The sequence below is a fragment of the Neopsephotus bourkii genome, unplaced genomic scaffold (genome assembly GCF_033783945.1).
Source record: "Neopsephotus bourkii isolate Nb327-2 ecotype Australia unplaced genomic scaffold, CSIRO-AGI_Nbou_v1 NB_768, whole genome shotgun sequence".
NCBI lineage: Eukaryota > Metazoa > Chordata > Aves > Psittaciformes > Psittacidae > Neopsephotus > Neopsephotus bourkii.
In genome coordinates, this window is record NW_026901264.1 from 2,100,496 (window position 1) to 2,128,421 (window position 27,926).

The 27,926-nt window shown below is 40.1% G+C and overlaps 1 protein-coding gene across 3 annotated transcripts in view; it reads left to right on the plus strand.

Annotated features, from left to right (window-relative positions):
• The window catches only part of NELL1 (neural EGFL like 1), a 296,603-nt gene that overhangs the window by 77,794 nt on the left and 190,883 nt on the right, over nt 1-27,926 (plus strand). For all 3 annotated transcript variants that reach the window (XM_061355044.1, XM_061355045.1, XM_061355043.1), the window contains exons 10-12: nt 200-273; nt 5,467-5,566; nt 16,007-16,135. In XM_061355044.1, the coding sequence (XP_061211028.1) occupies nt 200-273; nt 5,467-5,566; nt 16,007-16,135 (303 nt within the window). The remainder of the gene's footprint in view (nt 1-199; nt 274-5,466; nt 5,567-16,006; nt 16,136-27,926) is intronic.

Consider the following 27,926-nt stretch of genomic DNA (forward strand, 5'->3'; position numbering starts at 1 on the left):
CAGTGTTCAAGGCCAGCTTGGATGAGGCTTGGAGCAACCTGGTCTCAACCTGGTCTAGTGAAAGCTGTCGCTGCTGTGGCAGGGGGTTGGAACTGTATGAGCTTTCAGGCTCATTTTGACTTTGTCACCATTCTGTGGTTGTGATTTGTTTTCAGCTTTATTTATTTTTAATCTCCCTCCTTTTTCTCTCCAATTACAGCCAAGTGTATCTATGGAGGCAAAGTGCTGGCAGAAGGTCAACGAGTGTTAAACAAGAGCTGCAGGGAATGTCGAGTAAGTTTTGGTTCTATATACTTTCCCTAATTTTGAATGTGTATGTACTGTTCAGAAGTGACAATAAGTTAGTGCATTTCTTCAGGCTTCGTTCCGCAAATGTGACATCTGTTGTCTTGAAAAGGTGACCTTGAAGTCAGTGAAAGCCACAAGTACAGAGACAAGGCAACGATATGATCCTTGCATGGTAATAAAAACATGGACAAGATGACTTGGAAAGATGTTTTCTCTTTGATCCCCACTTTCATGAACCCTAGAAAAAGGCAGCAGCATCTTGAAGCAGTTACTGATTTTCAACAAAATTGCTAAAATTTGAAGCAACCTGGCTTATATTATTCAAGTTACTCCATATTTCCCTTAGGATTTAAACTGTGTGTAACCCTGCTAGTAACAGAGGTAAATCACTTAAGTGTGGGACTCAAACGGGGCCTGCCTTGGCAAGTTTGTAACACTTAGACAACTACAGCCAGTATTTAGAACCCAAGTAAATGGAGACTGTATTAGATAGGAGCATTCAGGGAGTGTTAGTGAATATCAGAGCACTGACAAAGATTACAGTGACCTGGTTATTGTTGTGTTTGTAGCTGAGTTTACAGAGTAGCAATTTCATGTTTGCTAATGGAAATGGACAATAACTGGTTGCAGATGTGAAAGCAGCCTGTTATGCAGAATCATTTTGCTGCTGTTAGTGTTTAGCTGTATAGGAGTGCTCAACATTGTATATACAAATACGTGGGCAAGGTCATTGCCTTGAAGAGAGACTAAGATGCCTGTTACTTATACTAAGACATAGAGTGTTTATTTGGCAGGGAATATCCCTATATAAAATAAGATGAAGAGGATTTTCACATTAAAGTGAAACCAGAGTGATCTGACTGTTATCTGTGGAACTTCCCTGTGCTCTAAATGAAAGTGTTATATTTTTCATTGTGAGTATGCTAATAAATTCATGAATACTCACCATCAAATATCTGTCATATTAGAAAGTACTAAAGTAACAGTGAAAGAACTTGTGCATTTTGCTTGTTAAAGGAAATTGATATGCCAACGCTAATTGCAGCAACATTGCTGTTTGTATTAGTTACATCTTAATGGAGACTTCATAAAATGAAACAGCACCTATGGATGCGACACCATGAAAAACATGAGCTTATGCCTCAAAAAAAGAAAAGGGAAAAAACCCAACCTGGTATTTTCAGAGCTGTGTTCAAAGAAACCATTAAACCTCACTGGCAAAGCTTGTCATTACGACTCAGAGTTTTTAAGTGGGTGCTGTCATGGAACCAAGAAATTGAGATCAAATGAAATTTATTGTTTAAGCTCAATTAAAGCTCCATCAACATCAGCTACAGATTTGGGATGTCACATGTGTTTGTCACTACACTACTGATTCAAGAATCAATTCTTCAAGTTTATGGCCAGTGGTCCCAAATGCACAATCACTCACCTCATGAAGGGAGGACTCTGAACTTTGAGGAGTTTCCTTGGGCAGGGTCCTGACACAAAGGGAGAGTCCCTGACTGCAGACCTGCTGTTCTGAGGAGGACCAGCTCAAAGTGGCTCTCCAGTGGGGCTCCACTTACACCCTGGTCAAATCTTATCTGTGGTCAGATGTGGTCTTGTAAATCCCCCTTGGCTGACAATCCCAACTGCCTCACCAATAGAGGGTACACATCAACTGTCAATTTATTTGTGTTCATAGAGGTGACTTAAAAGTCTCAGGGAGTAGCACTTCTGTCTGTAAAGGAGGATGTATTTGTAGGTGGGATAATATCAAAAAGTCAAGTTGAAATTTCACATTTCAGTCTTTATTTGTAGATGGATAAGTTATTATTTGCACAGGCCCTGATCCAAGCTTAAGAGGCTTTTAACTTTTATATTTTTTCCATTTAACAAAAATACCATTAATGGTATTGATAGATCCAGATAGATCCCAGATTTTCTTTATCAGGTTGTGAGCAGGTTTTTTTCTTTTTTTTAATTTCTGAAAACTAATCAGGACTAAAAATGTATTAATTAGGCACAGCCTCTTACCATAAGCACAGATATTACTAATGAACAGCCATTCCCAGCTAGTCAGGGCTCCAGTGGCTTTCAGGAACCTGGACTAAAAAGTTTTTCCTTATAAAGGTAAGGAAAAATGTTGTTCCCAGAGTGACAGCTGAGGACACTATCTGGAACGTTCTCCTGAAAGGCTGATCAATAGCAGTTAAAACAAGGGGGTGTGTGTGAGGGGAACCCCAAACAACAACAAGAGTTCCTAAATAACGTTATCTAAAACCTTGCTATTATTTTCCAGAGCTCATCATCTGAGCTGAGCTGTTTGTGGTTTAGATTTACACTGTATGCCTCTAATTAGACTGATAGCCAATTCTTTTTAACGTACTTACCTGTGTAACGACAAGAAGTGGAATTGCCTTGTTGTAAATGTTTGAATCCAGACCGCATTCTTTGTGGACTGGATGTCACAGTTGGAGCTTGACCTATTTGTTTCAGAAGAATGTGTCTGACATCTATTTCTGTCCAGATTCTATGACTACAGAAGTGAATGTGTATAAAAAGTTAGTAATTTTTCTAAGGCTGCCTGAAGCAATAATGCTGAAGTGTGAACTCTTCATACTTATCTCAGTGGATAAAATCTGAAATGTAATGATGATAATTCTTATAATTGGATCTGTACTAGCTTAGAACAAATTGATTTGAATCCAAAGAATGCTCAACATGGAAACATTTTAATCTAATTTTAATTTAAAGCTTAATTATACAAATGTGTTTGATTTGCTTTCCCAAGACACAAGTTCTGCAGAAAATGTGAAACTTGGGGAAAGAAAATCTTCCTGTCTTAAAATGAAGGGAATTCAGAACTTTTTGTGTGTTTTTTTTTTTTTTAATTTTTATTTTTATTCATCTCTTTATGATTCACTAAAGAAGGTGTGAGCTTGGATTGAATTTATCTCATCCTGATCACTGATTTGACTTTCATATGATTTCTTGCCATCCTTCTGACCAGACCTGTTGTCACTCAAAGCTTTTTCTCCATATGTTGACTTACTGTACCCTTGCTTCTGCAATTGTGGGTCTGAGCTTGAACAGGCAATGAGTTATAGACATAGCTTTTCCAGCTGGTAGTTTGATAATGTGATAGTAAATGATGGTTCAGTATGTCTGGTTCTTTTATCACCTTTGCTGCTGCAGTTGCACAGGCAACCAGAGGGGTTTCTCACTTTCACTTATGGAAGTGAGATCAGAAGGAGGCCTAATGCCTCCATTAACTTCACTGTACTTGTGTGGGCACTTGCGTCAATGATGCATGCTGGATATGATGCTGTAGGGAGCTGCTTTTGGAAAACCTGATGCCTGTGGGGTTTGTTATATGCTTTTTCTTGACAGCAGCTGCTGCAACTTGCCAGTAAAGACAGTTGGGCAGCGAGAAAAATTACTTGCTACTGCTTTGCCTTAAGATTGCAATCTCAGGGCAGTGAGCAGCAGTGGTAGTGGCAGTGAGTAGCAATGGTCAGGTTTGCATTCCCCAGGTATGCTGCTATTCTCAGTCGCAAGTCCTGTGAGCCGTGAAGCACCTTGTGCACATTTGCACCTTGTAGAGGAAGTATTTCTGTGTTCAGAACTGTGCAGGGCGGCTTGATGCCATGAGAACTCATTCTGGAGCCTGCAGTGATACAGCTGAAGCAGTGTGGCATCACTGGGGAGGCTCATCACCAGCAAGGGTTTGACCTGGACTGGTTCTGCCACCCGGGCTAGTCTCTGGCATGGTGTGATGCAGTGTTCTGTAAATATGAAAGCTGCTTCTGGCTCGCAGGGTGGCTCTATGTAGGGGGTGTTTCTTCAATCAGGGTAGATGCATGGGTGTTTTCAATATCCTCTGTTCAAAATCACCTCTCTAATCCCTCAGATTATGAGTATGGTGACATTCATGACATATTTTATCTTCTTTCGGTATTGGTTTTCCTCTGCTTTCTTAGCCCTAGATGTGTTTGGATCATATTTTTAACCTTTTCTCTGCAAACGTGGTAGCTAGAAAAGGTAATCTGTTTCTTTGAAGAAAGCAGAAACTTTCATTCCATATTTTTGTTACTCCATCTGAGGCATCCTCAAAACTATTTTGGGAGGAATAGGGGCTAGATTCCTAATAAAACAGTGTCTTTGCAATACAGCAGGTTGCTTGCTTTCTTAGTGTAGTTTCACAGCCCTTTGGAAAATGAGATTACTCTGGTGTGGACAATCCTGTGGGATAGTTATTGTAGCTCCTACTGAGCAAAACTCCTGGTTGTTAATCTCTGCTCCATTCGCCAGTTTGCAGTGATGGCATAGCTGCAGAAGGGATGTTGGAGAAGTAAACTGTGGTCTGGGAAAGGCTGGAGGTGAGACTGGGGAGAAGAGAAAGCTATTTTGGGACAAGATGTTAAGAAACAATTTACTGAAGAGCAGAGCAGCTGTTGGGTCTGGAGAAATGGTGTTAGGAAGAAGATGGAAATTCTGGTTTCCAGTCTCCCCAGAAAGGCTCTACCAGCAACTAGACCTCCCATGCACAGTCTTATTCTAAATCTAACAGAAATAAAAATATGTTGGCCTTGATTTCCATTTTATACAGCAATTTCTATTTGGGTACCTCAAGACGGGATTTCTGCTTTGCCATACCTTTGAGGGACCTAAACTGTGGAAATTAGGTGTTGGGTTATTCTAAAAACCAGATCCTTTCAATTGGATACAACAGAACAATCCTTGACATGAAAATGTTGAACTTCTCTCAGCTGTGTTTGAGTTGAATAATTTAGCAGTGAGTTATGTAGCATATGAAACAAGAGGAGTCAAATTTGGACTTGTTAAAGCAGGAAGACTGACAAAATGCTGGAGTGAGGTTCTTTAGTTCCTTCAAATACTTGGAAGGAAAACAGCTGTACTCGGAGACAACACATTTGGAAAAACTACTGTAGTATTTTGAGCTTTTTATTTTTCTCCCTTTTAATTCCTTTTCTTTCAAGCCTGGGCAGAGAATTATCTAAGTAGATAACTTCAAGTAAGATGTTGTGGTGGAAAGAATGAATTTAGCTTTCTGCCTTCTTGTTTACCAGTGTTACTAGAGGTTGCTAGTGTTGTAGATTGAAAAATATGTGATGCTTGCCATTGAACGTGTTTTCATCCATGTAATGTTATAAAAATGTTCTTTATTTTCAGAATGGAGTTTTAGTAAAAGTAACAGAGACTTGTCCTCCCCTGAACTGCTCAGAACAAGATCATGTTCTTCCGGAGAACCAGTGTTGCAGTGTTTGTAGAGGTAAGCCAGAGACTGTGTATTGGAAGGAACATAAATTGCTAACTCAACAGGGGGATACACTGGAAAGAACAATTCCTTTTTATATGAGATATTTGGTACCTCTATTAACCTGATTCTATAATTACCTTCATGTAAAACCAGTCTGTGATATTCTTTTGGTTAGAAGACTTACTAGATAAAAAGCTGAATAATAATTGCTCTGAACTAGAGAGAGGGAAAGAGGGAGAAAAGACTTGGAAAGGGAGGAAAGGAAGAGTCAGGGGAGAAAGGGCCTATTATCTCTTAAGAATGCCCACTAGGAAGAAGTTCTGTTTGAAGAAGAGGCATTTTATGTTGCTTAAACTTGCAACTGCACTAAATATACAGGGTTTTGGAAATGGGGTTTTAAACTCTGTTTCAGAATCATAATAATAATGTTAAGATTTCAGTTTAACGGATATTTTGAAGTTGATTTAGATCTGAGCACACTAGGATTCACTTAGGAATTAAGTTGGATAACTGCTGAATAAGCATGAAAAAATAGCCCAGGATCCAAGAATCCCATTTTTCCCCCTTCCAATGGGGTGTTGAGATGCAGGGTACTCTAGCTGGTGTCCTCTCAGCCCTGGGGATTCCTGGTTGTGTGGTGGTGGAGCAGATTGAACAAGCTGTAGGTAAAATCTTAGTTGAGGAAATGCCCTTAAATGAGGAAATGCAGGTATCTCAAGGCTGGAGAACTGAAACAAGCTTTCTTCTTAGTGGGTTGTAATCAGTGAGCTGTTGGGTGGAAGGTGTTGGGATGATTATTGTCTGTGTGTGTCTGTATTGTGCCTCTCTTCCACATGTGTCCCTCGGTGCTGAGGCTTCAGCTGAACTTAAGGGGAGCCTGGTCTCTGAGCAGGACTTGGGTGCTAGACTTTAGTGATGCACCCACTTGTCTTGCCTGTGGGTAATTCCTGCAGTGTCATGATGGATGCCAGTGAAGGGGCTTTGAATTGATCCCTTTGCCAGTAAATATGAATTAATAGATAGGCATAGTTAAATAATGACTAAGGCCTTGAAATTGAAGCAGATGCACATCGTTGCAGGAACCAGCACGTTTGAGACTGCGTGCTGCATCTAAGAGTATACCCATTAATTTTGTTCAACAGCTTCTAGAAACATCTGTAACTATTAAAGCAAGCAGCAAGTGTTGCTTCTCTGCCCCTCAGAGGCTGGATGTCTTAATGATACTTCTTAACAGATGGCCCAGTTTGATGTGGTGCCATACTGACAAAATTATCCTAGTCACTTAAAAGCATTAGGAATCTGAAAGCTTCCAAGTTGATGAAAGATAAGGTCTATAATTATTCACTTCTGTGTTATTGTCAATGATAGGTACTCATTTTAGATATTCATCCCCAAACTGGTTTTATTATTTATAAGACAGCATGAATATGTAGACTTACGTGACTGTCTCTGGCAGGAATCATACTTCGGCTTCCTGCGGATTCTGACCCATGGTGCCTGCAAATTGATACATGAAACTTCCCCTTCAGTTCTGCTTTAGCTAATGCTAAACCAGCACCATGTCCTTTTGTATGTCATCTTTGCTTTTTAACATTCTTTTGAAAATTATGCTTAAGATACGATTCATGTTGTCAGATTTACAAAGGCATGAATTGAAGTTGGCACGCCTAACTTGCTTTTTATATCTTGAAGAATCCATGTTGCTTGGCACTTGTGCTTCAGTTGCACACAACCCAAAATGGTAGTATATAATTTTGTCATATGTTGAGTGCTGGTGATAAACATGGATCTTTGTTAAGAATTCCATATTTGGTGTGGGTTTTGTCATGCAAATTGGTGCCCTCTGCTGTGGCGAGCAAGCCATAGAGTCTTGTCCTGTGCTGTATGAACATGTCCTTTACTGGGAAAGGGTAGAATCCTGCTCTGGTTTGCAATAACTACCTCTTTCAGAAATTGCTTTGAGATTTATTGTCCAAGCAGGAGCTGTCAGGAAGAAATATCATAGTAAATACAGTCCTGAGTAATCAGAGTGTTTATTGGAAGCCCACGTGGATCATGTGACAGTGGGGAGATTCAGATTATGCATTAGGCAGTTCTTCCCTGTGAGGGTGGTGAGGCACTGGCACAGGTTTCCCAGAGAAGCTGTGGCTGCCCCATCCCTGGCAGTGTTCAGGGCCGGCTTGGAGCAACCTGGTCTAGTGGAAGGTGTCCCTACCTGTGGCAAGGGGTTGGAACTTTAAGGCATTAAGGTCCCTTCCAACCCAAACCAGTCTGGGATTTTGTGATTTGCACAACGTGTGTATATTTCAGATTAAGTGTATGCTGATACAGAGAACTCTTTGCATTGGCCCTTAGCTTGGCTTTTAGTTAGTCAACAGGAAGATTATTCAGCATTTATGAGTAATGTTAAACCTGAACAACAATTCTGTGTAAAGTTTATCAGTGTGTGCCAGTGACTGGTATGTTCTGGTTTTATCTCAATTTGTGCTTTCTTTGTATCTAGTTGGGGAAACAGAACGCTTCTATTGAATATCGTTGAATCATAGAATAGTTAGGGTTGGAAAGGACTTTAAGATCATCCAGTTCCAACCCCCCTGCCATGGGCAGGGACACCACACACTAAGCCATGTCACCCAAGACTCTGTCCAACCTGGTCTTCACCACTGCCAGGAATGGAGCATTCACAGCTTCCTTGTGCAACTCATTCCAGGACCTCACCACTGTCACAGTAAAGAACTTCTTCCTTATAGCTAACCTGAACTTCTCCTGTTCAAATTTGAGCCAGTTATCTCTTGTCCTATCAGTACTGTCCCTAATGACGAGTCTCTCTCCAGTATCCTTGTAGGCCCCAATCTGATCATTATCTGTAGAATTCCATAACACCTTTGCTGTATTGGGCAAGGGTGGCAGGTTTGCAGCTTGTGCTTTCCTGATTGCAGCAGAGGAATTTCCATGTAATGAAAGGATAAATGTGGGGGATCAACAGAAGGAAAACACCATGAGAAATATGGAAACTTCATGATGCTGCGGTATGAGAATGCATCCTCTTCAGGAATCTGTTATATCTAGTGCAATAATAGATAAGTGTCTAAAATAAAATAGGGTATGAAAGGAAAAAAATAAACCTGTGGTGTTTATGGTGATGGAAATTGTGAGTCAGCAAAGAAGCGAGTTGAACACTGTAATGTCCACAGCTGGTGGCTTCCTAGATGGTCATTATTGCTTGTAAATGGTTAGAGAGGTGAAGACAGCAAGCACCTTTTATTCTTCAGGCTTGCTACAGTATAGCAAAAGGTAATCTATTGCTAAAAACTGATTTCTATATTTCAGTAAAATGACTGTATAACTGTACAGCAAGGCAGGGGGAGTGTGGAAGACCTCTGCTGTAGTTGTTTGATGGACCTAAATGCAGAAATGGGCCTTATCAGATCTGTGTATAGGATCTATCCTTGATTGTTATGTAGAGAATACTTAGTTTTTCCCTTCATCTGTGTACATTAATACAAATATAAATGACTGCTTCAATTATGTGGTCCCTTTTTACTTCTCAGCAGGACAGTCTGTGCTGTTATTAAGCTCTCTTTTGCACTTACAGAAATTTTAGTTAATTTTGAAATTGTACAAAGAATCATTGTGTAATAGAATATCTTTTGTACTACTTTTGGAAAATCGCTCATTTTTCTTCCAACATGTCTGCTGCATTTTGTATAGCCCAGGGACAAATCTAATACAAAAAATAGTGTCATAGAAGTGTTTTATTGTTCCCTTTAGCTGTTTTTCTCCTTGCCAAAGACAGTGTATAACTTGAAAGAGTGGATTTTTTTCTCCTTTGAGTGAGTGATTTAAATAATGTTTCATGAGAGAATTTTTATGTTGTTATGCTCACAATTTTGGTATATGAGAATAGCCTTAACAGCCCCAGCAGCTTTAGTCATGCTCTGCTTAACAGAGAGAGTGTGAGGACAGAAGCAAGTGATGAGAGCTCTTTGGTTGCTGGAAAAAGTAATCTTTATTTGCTGTCCTGTAGTATGGTTTGCCTGATGGATTTGGATTGACTGTTGGTGCTGGTTAGCAGAAGGTGAAGAATCCTACTGATGGGCTCAAGCGTGCATTGCATGGCAGGAAACAGCACTGAAACCTAAAAATGGGTCTTCTGCCACCCTTATTTGTATTGTTTAGTTTTGTTTGAAGGAGGTATTTATTCTTCCAATCAGAGGATAAGAAGGCTCTTCAGTTGGCATGTGTCTCATCTCTCCCCATCTAGCTGGGGAGCAGGGTTGCTTTTTCAGAAATGGAATGTTTCTTATTTCTTGCTGTGAGGTATGAGTTGGTTCAAGGCTTTAGGTTTGTTAAGATTTAATGGAGGTTGATAAACATGAATTAGTTTATTTCTAAACATAGTTGTAACATTATTTGGGATTTAGAAGAGCTTTTTGTCTGAAAAAAACCCCAATAATCTTGGTAAGCTTGTTAGGCTGTGAAGTACTATTATTCTAAAGCATGCAGATAAGGAGTATGGAATAAGGTCTGCATTGATACAGCAACTGGGAAGAACTTATGAAGTTACTGTTTTATGTTAGATCACTGAGTGCTGGGACCACAGTTTCTGAAGGCATAAAAGCTGCTCTTCAAAGTGTTTCACATCTTATGATTCATTAAAAACTGATTCAGATCATGGAAGGGGATAACTGCTCAAATTTCATGACTTTTCCTATGAATTCTCCTCCAGATTTACTTTACACATTTATGTAGTAACCGTGGGGTTAAATCTTACCAGTAGTAAAGACTTTGAGGTTGAAATTACCTTGGACCTCTGGAACATTACCAGTGCTATTAATGGAAGCATTGTCAGCGTTCCTTTTAGAAGCCTCTGGAATGTGAAATGGTGGAATGTGAACTGCTGAAGGTTAGTTTCTTGAGCAGCAAGAGAACAGCACTCAGATTTTGAAGTGAACAGCCAGGGGTGTTGTAAGAAGTACAGAAAACATTACAGATGTTATAAGAAAACCCTCAGAAAAATGAGAAGCACAGTAGTGTTGCTGTAAATGTAGGAAGAGGTGTATATAAGATATGTTGATTCCAGCTGTAGTTTCAAATGAGTTCTTGCATTCTTCAAGCAGTAATTAAGACATTCTCAAATATATTAGTTACTTAACTGGATGAGAGTGCAAACCAGCTTACATGCTGCTCTGGAAAAGCAGATTCTTGGAATGTAACCTAACGATGTCAAGAATCGTGGAAAAATAACAGTAATGTTGAGATGTCCCACAATGGAATACATGTTTAAGTTGAGATAATGTGACTTGGAACCAGCCCTAGTCAGTTGTGCAGTTCCTGATGCTGCAGAGTGATAGTTTTGTGTCTGCTAGCATAAAATCTGATCATTTTCAGGATTGTCTTAGTAATTTATTAATGGTAATTGTAGTCAGAAGAAAGTAGAAAGATACAAATCTGTCCTTAAGAAAAACTGGAGCAAACAATTCCACAGCCTTGATAAGGCAGAGTAATGTTATCAGAACTGTCTGGGGAAGGGACAGAGGTCATCAGGCCCATAACATTCTAAACACGCTCTTCACTATTTAATTCCCTTGTTGGTAGTACCTAATTGTACCTTAAATGTCTTGAATGACTTTCTGTTGTGCACATTTATGACTGTGTGTGTCTGTGTGGAGAAGGTGGTTTTTGACATCTGTTCTGAATATGTTTATCTGTAATTGTAATTCATGCTCACTTGTCATCTGTATTGGCTCAAAATTAGTTTAGATTATCAGAAGTATTTAAGATTTGGTGTGCTCCTTTCAAATCCTCTCCAGTTGCCTGCTTGCTCAGATGAAATGAATTCTATTTGAAGCCATTTCTTACATTTAGAGAGGAGCTGACTGTCTCAGACAAGGCCTTGCTAAATATTTGGAAGTGTCAGTAACTCAGCTATTTTCTCCTGGGCAATGGGAATGTGTGCCCTCTGCCAGCTGCCACCCAGGTTGAGATTCAGATCCCACTGCAGGATCAAGGGGTGTTTTTCCCATCTGGATAGGTTTTTTAAAGTAGTCCATTCCACATAAAGAATTAATAAAATCAATGTTTGCATTCTTTTCCGTTCTGCTTGCTTGGGGATAAGTACTGCTCCCATGAGTAGACTGGCCAGGAGCAGACTGATGTTTAAATCAGTGCTTAGGTCCCTCTCTTTTCACTCAGGAATATAAGCATGGCAGTTGTACTCAGTGGCCCTGTGTGCATTCCTGGTTGTTCTGCTGAGTAAGAAAGAATTAAAATATTCAGCTAAATTAGGCACTGAATTGGAATTGTTAAAGGTGAGAAGAACAACCTAAAAAATGTCTTCACATTACAATCCAACTACAAGGTGGCCTTTATTTGCCAGAAGAGCAGGAACAGCACTCAGGTCCAATAGGAACTAATATAAAATTGACAGCATTTTATTCTTTTCTTGCCTTCAAAACACCAGGTGGGGAGAGAGGAGACCAGGCTCTAAGAAACGCAAAAACTGCACTTTGTTGGTGTGCAGCTCTTGGCTCTTTTGGAGACCTAAATGTGCATCTTCACTGCAAAAGAAAAGTATTTGGGAAACCTCTGATCCAAGTGATGATATTCCCACTCTGGCAGAGGCACAGTGAACCCTCACTCTTCTGTACCATCGAGTACATGTTTTTTTTCCTGCTGGTTAACCATAAATTGCATTTGTTCTGTAAAAACTTGGTAACATACAAAGCTGTAGTGCATGCTGTTAACAGCAGTGGCTTCCACTTTCTTCTTGCAGAGGTGTTGAACAAGTTTTCTGGAATGTGAGGGGAAACTGAAAAGTTTTAAAAGTTAGGAAACAGCATTTCATGGGCCTTTTGTAGTGATAAATGCCAAGGCAATCTAGAGATGTAGGAGGTGGTGTTTCATTCCTAATGAGAACAATGAAAAGTTCTTTAGAGCCTTTAATTATGCAAGTTACAGAACTGGAGTATCACTTACTTTCTTCTGTGCTCTTTTAACAGCCTTGAAGCTTGAGAAATAGGAGTGATACCGAATGGAAACAGTTCCTATTTGAGTTGATAATAGGGGAACAAAAGCGGTGCAGTTTTTCCTGGAGAGCTTTTAAAAGCAGTTGATGGTTCTAAGTGATACAAAATGGATAGTTAGGGTAGGCATCAGATCTACTGATGAATTTCAGGTGTGGCAGTGAAGGTTTCATAGGGCTGTGATTTGATACTGAAAACTAACCAGTGGCTTGTGACTGGGAGAAAGTGTTAGAGAGAAGAGCAACTGATCTGGGACCCGGGACTTATTCACTCTGAGAAATGTCCCTTTGGCTCACTGTAAGTCATAAATTTGCCATAAAGTGATCACAAGGTAAAATGTTGACTCCTTGGGATAGAAAGAGCATAGAAACAGTCTTTTGGCGCAAAAGGCTATATGAAGACTGTTGTAGCTAAAACAGGCTGAGAAAGAGGAAATATTTTTTTGCAGGTTTGCATGAGAGGGAAATTGTAATAAATTAAAAACCTTCTAGCTCAAGACAGTAGTAACAACCCACACTAAAAAATGTGTGGTGTTTTAATAGTGTCTGCCTTAATGCACTGATATATTACATTGGTTCCAAGTAGTAGTATCTATCAGTGATAATCCAGTATAAGCCTACTACTGTATATGAGTTCAAAGGAGAGTTATGATAGAGCAGCAGAATATAGACTAGATATGCAGCTGTTGGAGCAAGTCCAGAGGAGGTCCACGAGGATGATCAGGGGGGTGGAGCACCTCCTGTATGAGGACAGGCTGAGAAAGTTTGGGCTGTTCAGCCTGGAGAAGAGAAGGCTGCATGGAGACCTCAAAGTAGACTTCCAGTATCTGAAGAGAGCCTGCAAGGTTGCTGGAGAGGGACTCTTTGTCAGGAACTGTAGCAATAGGACAAGGGTTGATGGGTTTAAACTTTAACAGGGGAAGTTCAGGTCACATATATGGAACAAATTCTTTACTGTGAGGGTGGTGAGGCACTGGGATAGGTTGCCCAGAGACGTGGTGAATGCTCCATCCCTCGCAGTGTTCAAGGCCAGGATGGACAGAGCCCTGGGTGACATGGTCTAGGGTGAGGTGTCCCTGCTGTTGTCAGGGGGGTTGGAACTGGATGATCTTAAGGTCCTTTCCAGCCCTAACTATTCTATGATTCTATGTCTTAGTCTTAGGGAAAACTGTGATAAAGAAAATGTTATAGAAGTTGTTTCTTGGATATTATCTAGAATACCAACAGAATAGTAATGCTGCTTGGAGAGTATAAATTAGATGCTAATTGGGTAAATCTGGGGAGATGGGTTCCAGTGTTCAGTTTTGATTATAAAGGCAGAAATGAGAAGTCAAATACTGTGATTGCATAAATGGCTAAAAGCAGTCTATTTGTGCCTGTTTTTACGAGTATGAGTTGTACCCAGGCTTGACAAGGCTTTATCTGGAATGCTTGAGGGTTTTTTTTACCAGGCTGTGAAATGAGTGAAGACTAGAAGGGATGTCTGCAGTTTTCATGGATGGAGTTCTTTAGCAAGTTGTATTACAATGAAAGAATGAGCTAACTGAGCACGAGTAGGATATAAAATGAATCTGAAGCTTAAGCACAGAGTTGGATGTTGGCACTGAGAAAGTCTCCTCTTTGCTAGCAAGTGTGGCATTCTTTCAAAAATGACCCCAGAACTCAACAAAGTTGAGTTTGTAACCCCCAACTTGCAAAGCTGGAGTGCAGTAAAAGGATGAAACCTCAGTTTCCAAGTAGTAGACGACTGAAGTTCATATTTAAAAACAAAGAACTCCTCAGTCAACAACAGCTTCAGGATAGCCCTATGAAAATTTGCTTACTGAAGGTGAAAATTGTATTTAGTGTAAGCTGAAGTTTTCTGAAGTTCTTTGAAGAATATCCAAGCAAGGGATATGAGCAAAGATCTGAATCTGGCATTTATATCTTAAAAGTCCAGGTTGTCTTTTTCTCAGCTGCCTTTAGGGGATGATAGGAAAGTTTAGGATCAATGAACTAGAACTTCTGGATGTTCTCCTTTATGATCAGGCAAAACTGGTAGAAACTGTTCTTGTATTGATAAAAGCACAAGTTGGCATACAACTAGCTGGTGGTATGTCCTGGGTTCTGGTTTCCCACCTTCCAGCTGACAAAAGCAGAACAAAGAAGAAAAGACTGTTTATGTATCACAGGCAAATAGAAGTTGAGTCACGGATATTAATAGAGAAAAATCCATCAAAAATGCACCCGTGGGGAGAAAGAAATTCCCATGGTCCAGGTAAGGTGTTTAGTTATATCTTACAGCACTTCCAGTGGAGTGCCCTTAAAGAGATAAAGTGGCAATTACTTTCACTTTAGACTTCAGCAGAGAGAGGTTCTGGCACATCTTTGAGAGATCCTGAGAATCAGGAAGAAAGAAATTGAGACAGTTGTGCCTTTATAGAAGGAATTGGGAAAGTTCATGTTTTTAGAAATTAATTTGTATGGAATGAAAGAAGCTGTTCACAAAGAAACTACTGAGAATGTGTTTCAAGGAAAAGGGAGAGACTGATAAAACTTCTCTCCCACACACTATGATTCAGGTATTAATGAGGAACCCTAGAAACAATCCAGCTAGTTTTTGATGACAAGGAGGTGTTTTGACAACCAATAGAGGTTTGTGTTCTAATACAGCATTTTCTTTCTATTCTAAAAGTGTGTGTGATTACACATAATAAGGAATTGTGAAGGACTTTTTATATTAATCTTTACCATCCTTTTCGTGTAAGTTTGTATTGCACTTCTCAGAGATAAGGTGATGTTTTGTCCTACGTGGAGTTCAACAGACGGCTAATGTATTGTCATAGGTTCAGTAGAAGTTGAATGTATTATCAAGACTTTCTGCTTAGAAGTTGTCTTTTCTCCTAAAACTACTATACAAATGCATTTTTTAACAAAATGGTTTTATTGATAGTGAACAGATGGAGGAATCCAAAAAGCCTGTGTGCATCATATAGGTTTATAGAGAGAATTTCTTGTAACAGTCTTCCAATACCGAAAGGAGCTGACAAGAAACCTGGGGAGGAACATTTGACAAGGGCCTGTAGGGACAGGACAAAGGGGGAATGGTTTTAACCTGACAGAGGTGAGATTGAGATGAGATCTTAGGCAGAAGCTCTTCTCTGTGAGGGTGGTGAGGCGCTGGCACAGGTTGTGTGTGTGCCCACACAGGTTGTGACTGCCCCATCCCTGGCAGTGTTAAAGGCCAGCTTGGACAAGGCTTGGAGCAGTGTGGTCTAGTGGAAGGTATCCTTGCCTATGGCAGGGGGTTGGAACTGGATGAACTTTAAGGTCCCTTCCAACCCAAACCATTCTGTGATTCTATACCAAAGATTTTCAGTGATAACAGTCAATATAAATAACCAATATGAATAGCTGAAATAAACATGTTTTAATACCTTGTATTTCAGGCCATAACTTCTGTGCTGAAGGACACAGATGTGGTGAAAATTCTGAGTGCAAAAACTGGAACACAAAAGCGACTTGTGAATGCAAGAGTGGTTTTCTCTCTGTCCAAGGGGATTCTGCCTACTGTGAAGGTAAACAAGAATTCCAGTACCTGCCCCCTTAAAGTCCTATTTGGAAACATGGTGCTAAATAAATGATTGAGGAATGGATTTCATGGCAAGATTTCATTTCAATAGGTTTCATTTCATGATGGTGAATGTCACAAAGGGGTTTTTTTGCCTTCATAAATGTGGACTGCAGATGATTAGTGATGCTGGACCATTCAGATTGCCTGTCTATGGGTGTGCTTAATTGCTGCAGCTGTGCCTGGGCACACTGTGACCCTGCAGGCATTAGCAACGGTAAAATACTGTTTCTTTTTCAGAGATAGCATCTACCTTCTAAAATGTTTTTTAGAGAACAACATCTTTGTAATTTAAAAAGGAAGTGGGAATTTAGGAAGTTTAGGAATTCTGCTAGTGTATGTGAGCAAGGTCAGTGTGTGGGTGTACTGAGTCTTGCACAAGGAAATTATGATATGCAGTCCTTCCCGAAGCACTTCTGTGGGACAAGGTCTTTACTGAAATGGTTTTCATATGATCCAGAAGAGACCTGTTTCTGAGGAGTGTGTACCTGAGGTGCTTCTGTTGATGTATTATTCCATCACAGGAATGGGTGCAAGGGGACATTATTCTCCTTTTTTGTTTCTCAGTGTTTTCTAGAGCTTGCTGTTATTCATAGCTATGATGTACTTATTAAAAACTAAATGGATGAATCAACATATACCACATCCCTTCCTGCCTTTTCATTGTGGTTTGGGGTTTTTTTGTATGTCAGGCTGCAATATTTAATCTTTCGGCCATCATTTCCCTGGATTCTGTTTCCAGTGGTGATGGAAGGGAGGTGGCACTTTTGACAAGCTGTGAAAAGAGACTGTAGAAATTGGAAGACAAGAATGAAAGGATATACAAGTGTAGACTGGGCTTAAACGATCCTGCTTTTGTAAAAAGACTTTTGAGTATGTAAGTGAACAGGATTGCTTGAAATAGCTGTTTTTAGAGCTGTTCAGTAAATTACAACTATAAATCTCAAGGTATTTAGTCAGTTCTTTACAAACAGAAATGTGAACAGTTCTGTGCGTGCACGTTCAGTGACTGGGAGAACAGTTTACCCATTTGTTTTTAAAGGTAGGCAGCAGATACACTGTAGACAGAGCAATTTTTTAGTACAAAACCCTTATGAGAAGAGCTGCCCTTACATGCACTGCAAGGGCTTCTCAGAAACCGGAAAACAGCAGCAAGGCGCTTTATCAACTGTGATACAGAATTCAGGATTTGTTCTTTTTTTTCTGTTTGAAAAAGAAAATTAGTGCTTAGTGCTGTTATTTAATAGTAGCAGACTATTTACAGTAGCAGTATTTACAGTATTTACACTATTTACGAGTTTACAAATATTTACAATATTTACACTATTTACAGTAGCAGTATTTACTAGTAGCAGACTATTTACTAGTAGCAGACTGTTCCCCTTTTTTAAAAAAAAATTAACATCTTGATTCAAACAGTTTTGGCGATGTTGGCAGTGCACTGGTGGTAGTGGTGGGGAAAACGAGTTATTTTAAGAAGTTAGTGGGAATTGCAACATAACTGGTCTGTATTGCGTGACATTCTGGAAGGGCAAATGGAATTCCTGGTGTCTGAGCATGTGGGTGAAACCTGAGGCAAGAGAACAAACACAGCTGCTTTTGCTGCCTCAGAGCATGGGATAGATGAGAGAGAGCGGCTTTATGCATATGATGAAATTACAGATTTGATGAATGGAGAGTAGTCTTCAGGAGGTAACATGGAGAAGAGAAGGCCCTTTAGCAAGGGGAACTACAGGCTGACAAATTGGTTAGCCAAGAGGTGGCTTTGCTCAGCCCTATGAAGAGCTTCCTTTCACTCCTCGGAACAGCTTTCTGCATAATTGCCTTCTATGCCTAACCTGATTTGTCTCGTCTATGTGTTTCATCTGCTAAATAGCAGCATTTCAGAGCTCGCTGTATAACATTCTCAAATCCATTGTGAAGCTGTAATTTATATCGGTGATGTCAAAGGCATGGATCTGAAGGTACAGTTTGGCAGGATGTTCGTACAGGATAGGGGTGGAATCTTTTTGGCGAGTGTTGGATTTCTGTGTAGTGCAAGAATAAAATACACAGAACACCTGAACAAGTAGGAGTAAACATTCACAACACCTGTGGAAGCAAGGAAGGTGTTATTCTCAGCTATAGTTCTGAATCTGTCTTCAGCATTCTGAAGCTTTTGAACTTAAGAGACATTAAGATTGACGTTTCCTTTGAGATGGCGAGATTCAACTATTTCATACTCATGATGTGCTGGTAAGTGGCACCTTACTTCAGAGTACTCCAGATAATTAACTTGGAGCTTTCCAGATTTCTCCTCTCTGCCGATGTACTTGAAGTACTTGTGCATATGAATTCTAATGTAGGGTATTATTTTACCATACCTGCTTTTTGTTGTTATTTCTGCTCTCTCTTACTCACCTAGTTTTATTCTGCTGGACCATATGGCATCATTTTGATCTGGTAAGGTCTCTGAAGAGTTGTTTTGAGTTTGCTTTGCTTTTTTGACTTGTATTTGTGGGTTTTTTTAACATTCCATCTTCACATTTGCAGTAAGGAGGAAAAATTAAAAGGATTCTTGATTTTGTCAGAGAATTGTTCATCAGCAGATTTAGAAAATAAATAACAAGAATCTGAGGGGCTTTTACTATTAATTCTCAGTAACTACTTTTCAAGTAGTCAGCAGCTCCTCATGTCAAAATACACATCTGGCATAACCACTCACTATATGCATTCCATCTTTGGAATAACATAGATGTGTTTAGGGAAGACAGTTTCTGAAAACAAACAAATAAATGAAGCTAGTAATGAATGAAGGGGGTAAGTGCAGATTCTCAGTATGCTGTAAAAAAGCCATGTGTTTCACTTAAAAGCAAAAAAGTTGAGCATTTTTTTTTTTATGTTTACCTACTTGTCATGTGTATATGAGACATAATTGGAACATTCATCATTTGCAGAGAGACATCTAGAGATATTTCTATCATGTTGTCTGAGCTTTAACTACTGGTAGGGATACTTATGTACAAGTATTGGACCCATGCCCATTTATCTCTGTCGCATATGCATGGGTAAGTTCTGGCAACTGCACAAGTGGGACCAAGTTCAGTGTCTGCAGGGTACAAGGATTCTAGCTGTAGCCGCACATGCACACTTGCTGGCATGTGAACACCTGTGTTGGGGGCTCAAAGTTGCAGCCTGAGAATTAGTTACATATGGAGCAGCAGTTCAGTGGCAAAACCAGGACCAAAATGGGAATTCACTGAGGCTGCCTCGTGGTGATCCTTCCAGGCACGTTCTGTGCTGTGTAGAGGAGCCTTGAAAATCCCACAGCTGTGAATTTTGTTTGGAAACTAGTGAATGAAATGAAGTTTTTATCCTTCAGTAAAAGAACCAACCAGCCAAAAAACCCCAACAACAAAGACCCAAACTTCCCACAGCCTAAATGGACAAATCTGGTTTCTCATACAAATAATAATAAAAATATTATTATTATTATTAATAGCAAATGTGCTTTGCCTTTAGTAATAGCATAGCTCTGGGTTGTTCCACTAAATATTATCTATTGCCTTTTTCATTCTGTGAGTGTACTTTCTTTCCTATAGATGGAAGACCAAAATTAGTTGTAAAAGTACAAAAGTCTCTAAATCCATGACAAGTGTCACTATATACTGACCCATTTTTGGTAAGTTAGTAAGTGACTTGCTGATGTGGTTCTGGGTATTCAAAGCTGATGTGCATATGCAAAACCGAGTACAAAAGTTCAGAAACAGTTGGAAAAGGCATTATTGCTGACCTAGGGCTTTGCTATACCCTTCACTCTCTGCTTTCTCTTTAATCATTTCAGCATGCACATTTTGCATCTATTTCCAGCATTTCTCCTCATGCCTTTTGTTCAGATTAATTTGGAATCGAGTTATGTGCTGATGGTACATGCTGTCTGTATTAAGTGGAAGCTATTCTGGATTTATTTAGAGTTACTGAGCTTTTGGCATTATCCAGATGTGGTAGGGTTACACTGATGGATAGAAATGTTAATGTATTTCTGCTCACAACTGGAGTGGAGAGATATATGATTTATATATTTGTATTAAATTTAATTTTCAAATAATAAGTAGGTTCCCCATTTTCTCAGTGTATGAGGAGCTATATTTGAAACTGAAAATAAGACTGTCCTAGTAAGAAAAGGAAGCCTTACCTGGTCTTCATGGATGTAGGATCTGTCTGTTTCCTGGTGTACATGTGTCTGTGCAGGTTTTTCTGTGCAGAAACTGGGACAAAATCCTTTGTTGTCTTGCTGGGGTATTGTGAAGTTTACTGGATGAAGACAGGCTGAGAGAGCTGGGCTTCTTCAGCCTGGAGAAGGGAAGGCTCTGGGGAGACCTTAGAGCAGCCTCCAGTGCCTAAAGGGGCTACAAGAAAGCTGGAGATGTGCTTTGGACAGGGTCCTGTGGGGCAGGACAATAATACCACAAAGTAGACTGAACTAAGTGCAGAAAAGTAAGCAAACTGCTGATACAGGAAGAGAGAAGTTTGGTTTTGTTTTTACTTCCTAAATGTTATTGACAACTGAGGAAAGGCATTCTATAAAATATTCATGTCCATATTTAATTTTCAGAAGGATAATTCCTCTGACTCTGTAAGATTTTTGACAGGGAAATTGATTTCATTCAGGGGGGCAGCTGCTCCTGGAAAATCTCTTAAAAAGTGCTTTTTTCTAAGACATCTGCCACTATTTAATAATCTCCTTCTCTGTACCTGAGTCTGTTTGAAGGCTGTGGAAAAGAGTTAAAAGTAAGTTAGAGAGAGACTTTGATTCAAGTAATGGAAATTAACACAAAAGTCTGTACCGCATCCACAAAGACAACTCGTATATTGATGGTAGTTTTCTGTTTGGTTTGCTGACTCTTACACTATATTTAATATGCAAATTTTTTTCCCCAAAAGAAAGCTTACCATTTTTCCAGTTAATGTGTCTGCTCTTCATATCTGAAGGGTAAATTTCAACATACCTTTTGGGAATTCTAGATAGTTTTTAACTCTGTTCTTGGAACTTTCTTTTAATTTCCTTCTTTCATTTCTAGATTAGCTCAGTTTTCCTTCTTGCTATTGATAGTTTCTGATTTATTGCATTTTATTAACTTGTGTTTTTTTTATCGGTTCTGTTGAAGATGTAGCTGTGTTTATGTCTTGTCCTGAATTCCTTCACTGAAGTTGTGTATGTCTCATATCAGTTGTCCCTGTAGGGATTACTGTGTTTCAGGAGTAGAAAATTATTTTCTGTCTGCTTACAGAAGAAGAAAGTGCTTGAAAATGATGACGATGAAATTGGCCATGCAAATTCCTTTCTTATCTCTCATCTTCCTTAAGATGGTTTACCTCTCAGCTTCATTTTCATTATTTTGTTTCCCTAATTCTTATGACTCATTTTTTCCCTTCAAGCTTTCACCAGAGAATGTGTCTGTACATATCGGTAGCTATTAGCACTGAGATAATGATATGAATGCATAGTAGCATCTTCAGACATGAATGTGAGTTAGTGTTAGCTCAGCAACACAGCATGTTTTGCAGAAGGAAAGATCATATTTGCAGAGAGTTTGCACTGAAGAACTCCTGGTTGCCTCAGGGCTGGCTCGGGGCACAGGCAGTGCAGGCACTGTGCTGAGACAGCAGACCTCCATCATGCAGGTTGGCCATGCGCTTACTCTCTTGGAGCCCAAGATGTAGGGCTTAGTGATGCTTCTGCTTTTCTGTTTCCTCAGGAGATCTCTCAGGGTTTTGTTTCCTTCCATGAGGCAGTAAAACCTGATTTTGTGCAGAGCTGATTCAGTGCTTTGCGATGTCATGACTGTGCTATTATGGTCATGACTATGCTATGGTGGGATGCTGTGGCAGCCTGAAATCGTTGCTGATACATTCCTGTTTCCAGGATTAGGAACGATCCTGATTATTTTATCTCCATGAAGCTTTTCCTCACCACTAGAATATGGACATTGTTTTCCATTGTGAGTTTCTTAGGCAAAAAGAATTTTGCAGTATTTATATATATATTTGTATTGTAACTTCACCAAGTAGAAAATTGGGCAAACATATGGGAAGATCAGGATCATGACTAGATGATAGAAGCTGTCTAACCATCAACTAAGCCAATTCAGACTCTTAAGACGTGAGTCTTAGAGATGCCAGGTTCCTGCATGTGAGCTGTTTTTCAGTGAAGCACTTTCTTTCCTTGGGGTTATCATGTCTGCTTAAGAGCCTCTGTGTTGGTAATGAAAAGTTTCCTCCATTTACTTGGGCACAAGTGACAATAACCTTTGAAGGTCAGGCCTTCTACTCTGTTCTGGAGCTTGCTGTAACCTGTTACCCTTTAGGTGACTTGACCTGCTGTTTTGGCTTTCAGTCTAGCTGGCTGAAGCACTGCTACTGTGAAAAGGTCAGAAGCAAGTTGAAGTGCACTCAGTCTGTGAGAGAATGTAGGGTACAATTTCCAGTCTTTCTTTCCCATAGGAAACAGTTTGGAGCCTGGTGCTGCCCTTATGTGTGATTTTCATCTGACAGTTTTCCTGTATAAACAGTAAGATACAGTTTGGCTAAAACGTGACCCACCTTTGTGGGTAAGGCTGGTTGGACAGCTGATGCTTGACAGCACAACAGCTGCAGTGCACCAACATACCTGTTAGTCACGAGCACCTCGCTGGTTTTACTGGCAGTGCTACCTTCCGGAACAGCTACAAAACACTGGATGTTAGAGAGATGCACAGCTTTTGCCATACACCATTTTGCTTGCCAGGAGTGCTAGGGTTTTTATGGGTACACGGGAAAACTGACACTTCAGTCTGAGTGCTAACAGGTTCTGTTGCTTGGTTAGCATTGGCATTGTTGGATATTCATTAATGTGTAACAGATGATGAATGTGGAGGCGGACTGAACCATCCTATCTCATTAAACATTTGGGAGCAAATGAATTTCTGTTTCAGGTGAGTAAAATCCTTTTTCTCTTAGTTAGCATAATATAAATAGCTGGAGCTCAGTTCTGTCTGTTCTGCAATTCACATGTGTCTTGAAATGAACTAATGAGGAACACAGAAAAGAGAACTGCATCTTGGACTACACAGGAATGTAATCAATATAAATTCCCTGGAGCTGTATCTGTTTTGTGCTAGGTTCCCATTGATTTTGTAAACATTTTAGCATTAGCCATTATCCCCTTTGAATATAAATCATTTCCCAGTAGCTCTCCTGTATTTTAATTAACGCTAAAGTGACCAACTTGAGAATTCTTTCTTTCATGTTATTGCTAAACTAAAGAAATTCTCCCTCATTTTTTTCACAGCCTTAATCTGACCCCTGTGAAATCAGTAAGCATATGGAATGCTCAAGCAGTGGTGATGCTGAGAAAACCTGAGACAGCCAGAAAATGTCAAAGTTAGATACTGTAAGAAAATCAGAAATCTCAGGGGAAAATCGACCCATTTGAAAATACTTTGCTAATTTGTGTGAGTTTTTGTTCCAGTTGGTAACTCCCTGTTTTTTCAAAGTAAAACAGGAGATGGAGACAGTGTTGTAGGGCTAAAAAGCTGGGACATGGACATTCTGCCCTCATTCTGATTTCAAGATACAGGGGGCATTAGCTGTCTAGTCCTTTTAAATTGAATTAGTTGAAAAAAAAACCACACCCAAAACCCTTTTGAATCTACAGCCTGGTTGCTTGGTGCAATTCTTTTGTCTTGGAAAAGAATATTACTTAAGTTGAAGAGATGATACTGAAGTTACTTTGTTATGACATAAAAATAAGTATCCAACAACTAGCATAAAAGCTGGCACTGTTATTTCTTGAAAAAAAAATATATATACATATATATGTATCTGTAGGATGTATTTTGACTTGTAGATTGAAAGACTATCATCTGTTAAACTGTTTGGAGCTACAGGGGATAAAATGAGTTAGGGCTGTCTAAAGAGATGCTGGTTTTTGATATTCCTGACCAGGGGTGCATTTAAACCCTAGGGGAATTTTCTTTGAACATGTGTCAGTTGTGTATCTTATCATAGGTTGGTTTGTGTAGTGGAGCATATTAGATTGTTGCTTGGCTATATCCAGAAAAAAAAGATGCTTTGCTTGAGACTATATTTTGGTTGCAGTTGTTTAACCAAGAGCAGGACTGAACTGCTGTGTAATGCTTACCTGAATTGCAGGAATAATGTCATGTCAGGGTAGGTGTATAGACAGGAAATAGCCTGCATATGTATGCAAATACGTATCTGTAATTAACCTGAATCAACATGCTTTGGTTTTTGCTGTCTTTATAGTTAGCATTCCTTAAGAGATCTTATTGCCCTGCTAGAAAAGTGTCCTGGTTTCAGTGGGGGTAGAGTTAATTTTCTCCATAGTACTTAGTGAAGAAGGGCTGTGTTTTGGCTTCAGTCTGAGAATAGTGCTGATAACACACCAATGTTTTAATTGTTGCTAAGTAATGCTCACACTGATCAAGGTCTTCTCAGTTTCTCCTGCTCTGCTAGTGAGGAGGGGCATGAGAATCTGGGAGGAATCAATGACAGGACAGCTGACCCAAACTACCCAAACGGGTATTACATACCAGAGCACATCATGCCCAGTATAGAAACTGCAGGGGAGTTGGCTATGAGACGCTGATCGCTGCTCGGGGATGGACTGGACACTGGTCTGTATGTGGTGAGACACTGGACTGGGCATCATTTGTCTTTTTGGGGACGGGGAAGGTTTCTTCCTTCCTCTTTTTCTTTAGTTCCTATTAGTAGTATTATGGTTGTTGTTAATATTTTCATTATTAAAATATTTTACATCTATTTAAATTATTTAACTGTTCCTATCTCAGCCCATGGGTTTTTATCTTTCATACCATTCTCCTCCCCATCCCACTGGGTAGAGGGAAGGGAGTGAGCAAGTGGCTGCGTGGTACATAGCTGCCAACTGGAGTTAAACCATGACAGGTAGCTACAGGATGCCACTGTAGTCATGGGGTTTGTTCTTACACATGGTTAGGTGTATCAGTAAGTTTGTGTATGTAGCACATGGCAAGGGGAGATCTAAAGATAGAGGAGTTACATATGGTTGTAACTGCTTTTATTTCTACAGTGTCTGGGACTTATGCTTTTGGACACAGACTATCACTGTGATAGGTGTTATTCAGATGTATGATAAAAACTGGATTCACTTTTCAGGAGACTTTATAACCAAGTATAAGACAAGAGACTGTATTTTAGGTGTGAGGAAAAAGATGCTGGAGTGTGGTTTGAAGCTAAAATCCTAGAACACCTTTTTGAAGTGAATTTCTTTTTTAAAACTTAGAATAATTCTGCTGACTTGCTTTGGTTGTGGTGATTAAAATCAGGCAGAGGCCTCTCCTTCTATAAAGTAGGAAGTTGCAGAAAGTTCTTATTCAGTGAGAATTGTCACCTCTGTGACAGCCTTTGCCCCATGTGAAGAAGTACATGATGCCCAGCTACAGCTCAGATCTCAGCAAGGGTTTCCTCTCATCACTGCTCTACAGGGCTGGCAGTTGCCCGAAGGCAGTAGTGGTTCATTTCCACCCAAGGGAAAGCTGCAGGGAGCCATACTACTCCACAGAATCATAGAATGGTTTGAGTTGGAAGGGACCTTGAAGTTCAACCCCCAGCGAGCATTCTTTTCTGAAGGCTTGATCCCCATCTAGCAAGAACTCACAGAGACACTTGTTTTTTGTAACTCAACCCCAGGTCAAACACTGTTTGGCGATAACAATAGGAAACCAGAGACAGGTGGAAAAATGCAAGAAGGTTGGAGAACACCTTTATCTAAACCATTTATCAGGGCTTTTGGGCATCATGGAAAAGTGTTGTTCCAAGGAGGTTTTGAACAGATTGAAATGCTTGGGGTGACGCTGTTAATGCAGAGCTAATCTCCAGTGCAGTGTGAAAGAAACAAATGCCTGTTCTTGTTATGGTTGTTGTGAAAGGTGACTGTCATGATTTGGTTCTAGTTGGGAGTAAATTTACTGACACCATATGAGGGATTATAGGTTAAATGGGAGGAGTACATGCTAGCCCTTGAAATTAAAGAAAAACATTGTAGGAAAAGGCAAATCAGTGAAGGAAAGTATAGAGAAGTATGGTGAAATCTTTAATTGAAATAAATAATGTGGACTTGGACTCGTACATTTGGCATGTGTAGCTTCACATAATGCTGAGGTTAGGGCTGCTGAGGGCTGTGTGGTACTTCCTTTCTATGTGTTGGTTCTCCTCCTTGGCCAGTGGGGAAGAAGCTAGGGCTAAAAACTGTTCCCTGTTACACATCTGATGTCTTCTCTGATAGGAGAAGTAGCGCTGGTTGGATCTGGGAGGACACTGCAGTGCTCAGCTTGATTTCTCTGGTGTTTTTGTGCTCTGGTGTTCAGCTCAGCAGTCTGTACCCCAATTAGCTTTGCTCATGAGATGGCTTGTGATAAGTGTGTGCTGACAAGACAGTATATGCATGGATGAAACATGACTTATTAAAACTTTTAATAAGCTTTTTCCTGTGAAAATCTAGCACTGTGGTGCAAGAGAACCACAGAACAGAGTCCTCAGTAGATAGTGAGGCAGGGATTATGTTGGGGTCGCAGCTGTGAAGTACTGAACTAAACATTGCCTGAAGGTTTAGATAGGTTTTGTCTTAAATGTGGTGTTCTGTTCTCATGTTCCTCTGCACTTAGAAGCCAACTCTTAATATTTAACCAGCAAGGTTGGCTTGAATGGCATGTGAATAGTGACATGTAAGCATGAGAATAAATGCTAGTGTATGATCCAGTCCCTATGTTCCTCAGCATTTGTGTCATGAATTTCCATTTAACGACTGCAAGTGTTGTACACCAAGTCCCACCTCTCTTCTGTCACATTCTTTACCCTTGGAAAAGAATGAGTGATGTTTATTCATTACCTCCAAGTCACAGATGAGGAGCAATTCTGAAGAATGTTAATAAACTGGATGTGAAGGTACCTGTGCTGGTCAATGAGAAAATGAACATGAGCCAGCTTCAGTGTGCTCTTGCAGCCCAGAAAGCCAACCGTATCCTGGGCTGCATCAAAAGGAGTGTGACCAGCAGGTTGAAGGAGGTGATCCTGCCCCTCTACTCTGCTCTCGTGAGACCTCACCTGGAGTATTGTGTGCAGTTCTGGTGTCCTCAACATAAAAAGGACATGGAACTGTTGGCACAAGTCCAGAGAAGGGCCATGAGGATGATCAGGGGGCTGGAGCACCTCCCATATGAAGACAGGCTGAGAAAGTTGGGGCTGTTCAGCCTGGAGAAGAGAAGGCTGCGTGGAGACCTCATAGCAGCCTTCCAGTATCTGAAGGGGGCCTATAAGGATGCTTATAAGGGAGGGACTCTTCATTAGGGACTGTAGTGACAGGAGAAGGGGTAATGGGTTCAAACTTAAACAGGGGAAGTTTAGATTGGCTATAAGGAGGAAATTCTTTCCTGTTAGGGTGGTGAGGCACTGGAATGGGTTGCCCAGGGAGGTTGTGAATTCTCCATTCCTGGCAGTGTTCAAGATTGAACATCAGGTTGGATGAAGCCTTGGGTGATATGGTTTAGTGCGAGGTGCCCATGTCAGGGGGGTTGGAACTCGATGATCTTAAGGTCCTTTCCAACCCTAACTATTCTATGATTCTATGAAGAAGTGTTCTAAGCTTTGATTGTGTGAGTTACTTATTTCTGAGCAGCAGCATGGTCTAGCCACATCCATACTCATACATATTTATACAC